The sequence below is a fragment of the Mandrillus leucophaeus genome, unplaced genomic scaffold (genome assembly GCF_000951045.1).
Source record: "Mandrillus leucophaeus isolate KB7577 unplaced genomic scaffold, Mleu.le_1.0 Scaffold546, whole genome shotgun sequence".
Classification (NCBI taxonomy): domain Eukaryota; kingdom Metazoa; phylum Chordata; class Mammalia; order Primates; family Cercopithecidae; genus Mandrillus; species Mandrillus leucophaeus.
Genome location: NW_012105875.1, coordinates 1232053 through 1241222, shown reverse-complemented (window position 1 = coordinate 1241222; position 9170 = coordinate 1232053). Strand labels below are relative to the sequence as shown.

Below are 9170 nucleotides of genomic sequence, written 5' to 3'. Positions count from 1 at the left end.
TTATTATTATTATTATTTTACCATTCTTTACATGTAATGTGAACTACTTTTGAAATAAACATTTCAAAAGGCTCTGCGGCGCCCGAAACTTCAACTCAGGAACACCTTGCACGCCACCTCCTGCCGCCTCGCAGTGGGCGGGACTCGAGGTGCACGCGCATTTACGTCACCATCGCACCTAGGAGCGGACTGCGCCGCGGAGGGTTCTGGGAAAGGTAGTCCTACACGTCGAGTCGACCACTTCCGTTTCCGTTGGGCGGGCCATCTTGGTTGCTTCTTAGGCAGTGGTGAGGCGTGTTAGAGGCGTGCGTGTCCATGTGGGTGTAGTGTCCGGCCACGGGATTTAGGATTAGCTCTGTAGAACCAACGTGAAGGGACAACGTGCGGCGGAGTGTCGAAGCCCACGAATTTCCATGAGCTCGGCCTGGTGAGGCAGGGGTGTGAGGAGGCGCATGTATCGAACTTTCTGAGCGCCTGGGCGGGGTGGGCTTGGGTCGGCAGCCCTCGCAGTCCAGGCTTGGAAAAGCAGTTTGAGGCCAGCTCTGGCTTTGAGATGAGATCTGCAGTGCGAGAGCGTCCACTGCGGGCAGTGGCGGATCGATGACATAAATTTTCTCAGGGTAGCCGCCCACCCACTTGTGGAGTAATTTCAGAGTTTTCTGCGAAGTCATTTCTGTAAACAGAAAGTTGATTCCCTGTGTTCTGGTTTTATCCTTTGAAATGTATTAAGGGCTGTGCAAGTCCTAAGAGTTGGTTTGCTGTATCGTTGCTGGCTCTGCTTTTCGTAGCCGCCTAAGCACGCACAGGCAGAATTTCACTATCGGTGTCAGACAGCTCTGAATTCAAATCTTGAGGTTTTGTCTTGATTCTCTTTGTCTCCTGAAAGGGGCAGTGAGAGTAGGCTTGTAGACGGCTGCTTTGGAATGGCGTGGACCTTTTACTCTGAGTCCTGTAGGAAAAGAGGTTCTTTCCTCGACTCCTCAAGCAAGTAGCGGGGTAGATTACATTCAGCTGGCACTGAGAGATTCCCCCTGTGGCATAGTGGGAATTTGGATTAAATCATGTTAGCCCGGTGCTCATTTTTCTTTCACAGGCTTCCTTCTTGGGATTGTTTCTTTCTCGGAGAGAATTGTATAAAAGAGGGAGAAATAACCCCACATCTCTTGACACTAGAGCTCCAGGTGAGGGAACTTTGGTTTTTCTTTTGTGGCAATGCCCAGTCTCTTGGTGACCTCATTCTTCATCCCATTGATTTCACAAATGTTCATCCAGGCCCCTTAGCCGCAGCTGCCTTCCCTTAGAAATGGGGAAAGGTTGAGGAATTTCCCAGGGTCTTTATTTAGTGTATTATCTTGGCTCCTAGTAGTGGGCCGCTGAGTCAGTAAAGGCTTACGCCGTTTCAGCGCTGTGCTAGGGAAGAAACGCAGGGTAGAAATAATTGGAGTAACTGTGATGGTGTATATGAACTGAGTGCTTACTGTATGCCAGGTATTACGCTCTACCCATGGTGTCTAGGACAGTGCCAGGCTTGCTAGTAAATATTTAAATAAATGAATGTATTTCTGTTGAATTTTGTGAGCAAGTTTGTATGTCAGCTGTTATCCCCATGTCACAGATGAGTTGCTGAGGTTTAAAAAGTTTAAAAAACTTAAAAAGTAAGACTTGGCCAGGAGACCTTCTAACCAGAACCAGGGTCTTTACACTTATGCTTCCTTCTGGGCTTGTCTCATCCCAGCTTTTTTCACAGCTGATTTATTTTTCAAGCAGCTCTTAGAGACCGTCCCTGATCACTTGATTTAATGTTGCTCTTTCCAGTTACCACGTATGTTTCACCTGATAGAACCTACATTTGTTGGAAAACAGGAATCTTATCATGTTTGCTTTACTTTCTTCATAGCCCTTTTTGCAATCAAAAGTCACCTAATTTGTAGAGAGATTAACCCACCCGAATGTAGGCACCATGGGAACAATTACTTTTTCCATCTTAATTTACTGCTGTATTGTCATGCGCCTCCTGTGAAGAGACCACCAAACAGGCTTTGTGTGAGCAACATGGCTGTTTATTTCGCCTGGGTGCAGGCAGGCTGAGTCCGAAAAGAGAGCGAAGGGAGATAAGGGTGGGGTCGTTTTATAGGATTTGGATAGGTAAAGGAAAATTACAGTCAAAGGGGGGTTCTTTGGCGGGCAGGAGTGGGGGTCACAAGGTGCTCAGTGGGGGAGCTTTTTGAGCCAGGATGAGCCAGGAAAAGGAATTTTGCAAGATAATATCATCGCTTAAGGCAGGGACCGGCCATTTTCACTTCTTTTGTGTTGGAATGCCATCGCTTAAGGTGAGGCCGGGCATTTGCACTTCTTTTGTGATTCTTCAGTTTGTTCAGGCCATCTGGGCGTATACGTGCAAATCACAGGGGATGCGATGGCTTGGCTTGGGCTCAGGGGCCTGACATGTATCTCTAGTGTTTATTCTTTTAAGATGTTGTGTTAGACTCTGAATGTACATTACTAAATGCATGAGTTCCTGTATTCCTAGGTTAATACTGGGTTGGGTCAATGGTAATAGTTTGTTGATGATTTTCTGTGTACCAGGTACTGGGCTATGAAGTTTATTCACATAGGCATGTGTGTGTGAAAGAGTCTGTTAGTTTTGCAAGTAAGGATTATCTTTATTTGACAAGTACAGACTCATTCAAAAGGTTAAGTCATTCCTGTGGTGTTAATGTAACTACAAAGTAGCTGAACCAGAATTCGAACCTAAACCTTTTGACAACTCTAGTTTTGAGAAACTAGAACTGCAATTTTCAAAACCCGACTCTTCCTTTTGCTATCTTATCATAACTTCATCATTTACCTGGTTTTTCCTCAGACTTCAACCTCAGAATCATATTTACTTCTCCTCCTCTTCATCCCTACGTGGAATTATTCTTTTAGTTTTGTTATTTCTACCTCTGCAATATCTCTTATTCCCACTACTTCATTATCCCACTGCCTTTGTACGAACTCTTTCTGTCACCCTCCTTTTCTCCCAGTGTGAGCTCCATGCAGTCCAGAAATGTATCTTTTACTGTATCCTAAGCACCTGGAACACAGTAGAAGTTCATTATGGCTGCTGATTTCCACCTAGATTGTTAGCAGCTGCATGAGCACAGAGTCCTTGTCTTCCCTGTTCACTCTTGGATCCCAACACAGCCAGAGTAGTCCTTAGCACCCAAATTACAGTCCATGAACTGGAGAACAAAATCATTTCTGCTCTGAAGATGACATCAAGAGGACCCAAGGATCCATATCAGCAAGCTGAGTTCAGATTACTTCCATTCTCCTATTTAAATGTTTGTTGAGTACCTGCTGTGTGCCAGGTGCCAACTGAAATCCTAGCCCTCATAGAGTTCACATTCTTGTGGGTGGAGAAAGATGGTCAACAAGAAAAATAGACTGTAGGTAAGGTGTCAGTTTCATGGAGAAAAATGAAGCAGAGGAGGGTGTAGGAAGTGCTGGTTTGCCAATTTGAGAAGGATAATGAGGGATGAATTTCACTGAGAAAATGGTGCTTGAATAGGGACCCAAAGCAGGTGAGGGGCCTGCAGGCATCTGAGGAAAAGCAGTTTTCTCATTCTGCTCAGCTGAGCAGAATGAGAAAGAGGGAGGGATAATTGAGAAACTGAATATTGGGAAGGAAGATAGTGTAAGGTCTTTGGGCCATTGAAAGGACCTTGGTGCAATGTTTTGAGCAAAGTGATGGTTTTGGTCAGAGAAGAATATGAGTTTATATAAAAGATCACTCCAGCTGCCATGTAGGAAGTAGACTGAAGTGAACAGGAGTAGGAACACAGAGGCGATTTAGGGAGCTGTCACATTAATTCAGGTGAGACTTGATGGTGGTGTGGACGGTGGCAGCAAGAATATTTGATCTGATTCTGGTTCTGATTTGTACGTATTTGCTGATGGATTGGATGTAGAGTACAAGGAAGAAATCAAGAATGACTCTAGAATATTTCCTCTTCATTTCAAAGGAGAGAAGTACCTCTGGGGCAAATCTAGAGTTTGCTTTTGGACATGTTTTTTAAGTTGCTTTTTAGACATAAGAGTGGAGTTGCCAGGTTGCCATGGAGTCATCAGTGTGTAGATTCTACTGAAGGCCTGAGGCTGGATGTCTTCACCAAGGGAGTGTAGGAGGATAGAGAAGAACTTCATGTGCTGACTCCTGAGGCTTCCTGACCAGAAGAGTTCAGGGACAGGAGGAGGAAGCACAAGGAAAATTTGTACCCACTGGAAGTTTCTGGAAACCCTGAAAATCAGCCAGTCAGAGGAAGTGAGGGTAACTTAGCAAGTTTGCTTCAAATGTGGCGCCTGGACCCACTTTGTCAGCATCCCCTGGAAACTTGTTTAAAACACAGACTCCTGGGCTCTACTGCAGAGATACAGAATCAAAATCTTTGGAGTTGGAATCTAGCAGTCTGTTTTCATCATTGCTCCTGGTGATTTGTAAACATACTGAAGTCTGCAAAGTGCAGTCCTAGAGGATCCTGAAGTTTGGGTTTAAGTGGCATTGGGGTGGAGGCCTTGTTTCAGATCTGGCCTCTACTCTTCCCCTTTGTCCTTTGTGTAGGAGGGTAACGTGTTGCCTGGTTGTCCACACCTGGGTCAAAGGGCCATCCCAAGTTCAGGGCAGTGCATGAAGGGAGGGAGAGAGAAAGATGCTTGTCACTGTGGGCCATGCAGAGGGCTGGTACAGATGGTTAGAGGAAAGAAGGAGATTTGAGTTCCTGAAGCAGTAAAATTCAGTGAGTGTCCTAGAGTAGACAGCCCAAATATGTGTATCTGTTTGTCTGAACTTGACCTCATTGAGACTTGAATTTCAAGAGGAAAGAGCTCAGGCAAGGTGGGGAAGGGTAGGAACTTATGCCTGCTGTCTTTGCAGTACCTCCTGAGTAGCTCTGAACAGATTGCAAGAGTTTTGTTCAATCTCTGTGCATTGCTTCCTGCTGATAGAATTGCTTAAGTGCTTCCCATGTGCCAGAGCCATGAAAGGTAAATAAAGAAAAAGAAGTCTCAGTTATTTTGATGACTTAGAGATCTGACCATGGAGGCAGTGTGAAAGGTGGTAACCAGCAATTTACACCACGTGTTGCTGGATCCCAGAGTAATTAATTCAGTCTGGGGAGCGACGGGGCAGAAGAGACTTAATTTCAAAAAGGAATTCTTGCCCTGGGTTCCGTGAACATAACTCAGGAGTTCCATGAATTTGAGTGGGAAAAAATTTTATACTAGTCTAAGTCACAAGCAGTGTTTCACTGTGAACATAGGTGCTAAGCCACAATATTAGCAGTAGTTGTGACTTTGTCATCCATATACATCATAGATATTTTTATGTCATATTCTGGTTTGCACAGATGTTTCAGAGTATTGTTTATGCTCATTACTCTTTTGAAATTGTAGTAAATTTGTTTATATTGAATGTGTTAATAAAGTAACACTGTACTTGCACAGCGAGCCATGCAGAGTTTTAATAGTTTTGAAGTTTGTATTTCAGTATAATTCTTTGCATTTCTTTCTATGTATTTAAAACTTTATTCTGAGTAGAGGTCTTTAGGTATCATCAGATTAGTGGAGGGGGGTCATGGCACAAAAAGTTAAAAACGCTGACTTAAAGATGGCTCTAATCTTTTTTTTTTTTTTGAGACGGAGTCTCGCTCTGTTGCCCAGTCTGGAGTGCAGTGGTGCGATCTCAACTCACTGCAAGCTCTGCCTTCCGGGTTCACGCCATTCTGCCTCAGCCTCCCGAGTAGCTGGGACTACAGGGGCCTGCCACCACGCCCGGCTAATTTTTTGTATTTTCAGTAGAGACGGGGTTTCACCGTGTTAGCCAGGAGATGGCTCTAATCTTTATCCTGATTTCTGTAATCCCTAAGTATGGGGATTTAGTTTATTTTATTTTTTGCAAGTCCAACATTATTGCATTAATAAAGCTTTTTCTCTCCAGGTGTTTCTTCACAGGGCACAGGTCCCATATGTTTGTGGAGTCTCCCTGCCCTTCTCAGGAGCCCTGTGCCTCACTGAGAATTTAGCTGCAGGGCCCTTCTCACAGACTCTTCTGTGATTGTCCTTACCCATGTGCAACATTCTTGGCTTTCTGGACTATGAGCCCCTTCAGTGTAGGGGACTAAACCTGACTAGTACTGAGTAGATGTCCGATAAACTACTGAGTGAATAGTATCCAGAGGGTACGAACCACAGCCTTGGGGCCCAGAAGAAAGGACTAAGTAAAGTTCCCTCCTGAACCTATAGGTCCCCCGACCATGGGAAGCAGTCACGCTCTGGACAGTAAAGGTGAAGACAGCGACTTGTCAGAGCTTGGAGAGTCTCTAGAATGAAGAAGGCCTGGATCTTCTGTGTCTCCAGCTTAGGAAGACCAGACAATAAACACAATTGCTGCTGCTCTCAGAAATCCTAGCAGAAGAGACCATGGAGACTTTGACCTCAAGGCATGAGAAAAGAGGTGACGGTTAATAGAGGGGGTGGGCAGAGGGAGAATCCGAACTCAATGTGGAGGAGAATAAGTTGGGTGTTGAGGAATTTCCTCAAGTGAGAAGAAACCAGTCTGTAAAGCTGGGCACTTTCCTACCAGATAGATGACCTAGAGCTCCGGGCAGCACCAACTCCTCCTCATGGCCTCTTTCTCCTCCTACAGCTCTTCATTCTCAAGCCTCAGCCCTTTCCCAAGATAGGAAGGACAAGACCATGTTTCAGGTGGGTTGTTTTCTTTTCTCTCCCGAAATACCACCTTAGGCATCAGAGAGAAAACATACATCCCTTCTTGGTAAAAGGAAAAAGAGTGAAAAATGTATTGGGTGAATACATTACATTTCTCATTGCATTTATCCACAGAATAGTGATGTGAGACAGATAGTATGATTCTGTTTTAGAGATGAAGAAATGAATGGGAGATTCAGGATTTGAACTCAGGCCAATTGGATTCGATAATCTACCTTTCTGGTCTGCCTTTCTGCCACCACAGTAGCTTCATGCAGAGGCCCAAGCCTAGAATGAGCAGAGAGATGACTCTCCAAATACGGAATCATTTCTGCCTGGGTTGTTCTCTTCTGTGGAACATGTATTGATTTGTAGATGTAATATTCTCCATGTAGTAGACCCTACTAAAAAGTATACCATGCACAAAGTTTAAAAACAACATATTAGGGGAGAAAAGTTTCATCTGTGAAAAAATTTTAATATCCTTATTTTCAGAAGAGGGCTATGCATAAAGACCTGAGGATTCTTGTTCAGGAAGGGAGCAGAGAAAAACTAATGCGCACTAATCATATGAAAAGATAATGAGCCTTTATTAATCAAAAGGATTCACTTTGGAATAAGATTTATGATTCTTCCAGCAGACAGCCAAAGATTTGAAAGGTCAGCATTCACTGTTAGCTGAGATATGGAGAAATGGGTACATCCACACAGCTGCAGGAGTATTTCAGCCTTTCTAGAAGTTCTCCTTATTCTGGTCGAGCATTTCCCACTCTAAGAATTTTTTCTAAATCAGAACAAATGTGCAAAGAATGATAATTGCAGCCTCGTGCATAACAGCCAAATATATATACACACGCATACATGTAAACACACGTATATATACATATGTATACATATATATACACACATATACACATATATATACACACGTGTATACGCATATACATATACACACACATGTATCTGTATATATACATACAAACACATAGAAGGATTCCGTGTTCATCTCTTAGTGAATTGTGGTTTCATTCATTCTTTTGTCTGGATTCTAAGCTGCTATCAAGTGAGATAAAGTAAATGAAAAAATAAGGATATGGAAATAGGCTATCCTTTAGTATATACATATTTCTTAATTTTCTGTTAAATTGAAAAAAATCATAGCCATTGCAGAATTTTAAGATTATGTTTTTTCAACACATAAAACATTATTTTCTAAACCTTTCTTTTATGAAAAGAGATTGTGAAAGAGTTTTGAAGATTTGATTCACGTCTTTTACTGTGTACCTTAATTTTAAATATTATTGATTACTTCCTGCTGTGAAAGTTGAAGCAATTAGCACATTTTTACTTCCCACCATCTTCTGATTGTTATTATATTGTTATTGTCATTGTTACCTTCTGATTCATAACCGTCAGTTCCCCCAGTTGAGACTCACTTCTGTGTATTTAGGTAATTGCTCACCACCTCTCCTTTTACCACGACTTTCTTACTTGAATTTATTTGTTGATTGCCTCAATTTCATCTACAAAAACTTCGGATGCAGTCTTTTTGTTCCCCCATGCTAAAGACTTGCCTGCAGTATCCTCTGCATTTTTCCAAGTTTAAGAATGTTGTGGGCCAGGTGAAGTGGCTCGTAATCTTAGCACTTTGAGAGGCTGAGGCATGTGGATCACTTCAGCTCGGGAATTCGAGACCAGCCTGGGCAACATGGTGAAATCTCATCTCTACAAAAATACTAAAAAAATTAGCTCACTCATAATATTAAACCTCTGTAGCTCAGCCATGTTAATAATACTAGTTTATATATATTTCATTATAACTTTTAAAATAAAGATTTAGTAGAAGACAGACCATACCAAAGTCTATAATGAAATAAATTAGGTTTCCCCTAATTGAAATTCTGTCCTCGCTAATGTGCCCAGCATTAACAAAGAGGTGTCCATCCATCAATATCTTTGTCGTGTGAAAATATATGTTACCCTCTTTAAAAAGGAAATGGGGCCAGGCATGGTGGCTTACGCCTCTAATCCCAGCACTTTGGAAGGCCTAGGTGGGCGGATCACCTGAGGCCAGAAGTTCAAGACCATCCTGGCCAACATGCTGAAACCCCGTCTCTACCAAAAATAAAAAAATTAGCCGAGCATGGTGGCGCATGCCTGTACTCCCAGGTACTCGGGAGGCTAAGGCAGAAGAATCACTTGAACCTGGGAGGCGGAGGCTGCAGTGAGCTGAGATCATGCCAGGGCACTCGAGCCTGGGCGACAGAGTGAGACTCCATCTCACAGAAAAGGAAATGGAAACATGTATGCTTTCCGTGTAGTACGTATTTTACTACTATAAGATATTCAGTTCTGATTACTACCAGTTTTAGCGCTACAGACAGTACAAACACATGTGATTTTCGCATCCTGTGCTTTAATCT

At 43.0% G+C, this 9170-nt stretch overlaps 1 protein-coding gene across 1 annotated transcript in view; it reads left to right on the top strand.

The window, feature by feature from the left end:
• Positions 1–262: 262 nt before the first annotated feature.
• Positions 263–9170, top strand: part of ZNF229 (zinc finger protein 229) — a 24474-nt gene continuing 15566 nt past the window's right edge. The window contains exons 1-4 of the mRNA XM_011997769.1: positions 263–427; positions 1094–1181; positions 6283–6493; positions 6686–6744. Of these exons, the coding sequence (XP_011853159.1) occupies positions 6460–6493; positions 6686–6744 (93 nt within the window). The 5' untranslated portion in view covers positions 263–427; positions 1094–1181; positions 6283–6459. The remainder of the gene's footprint in view (positions 428–1093; positions 1182–6282; positions 6494–6685; positions 6745–9170) is intronic.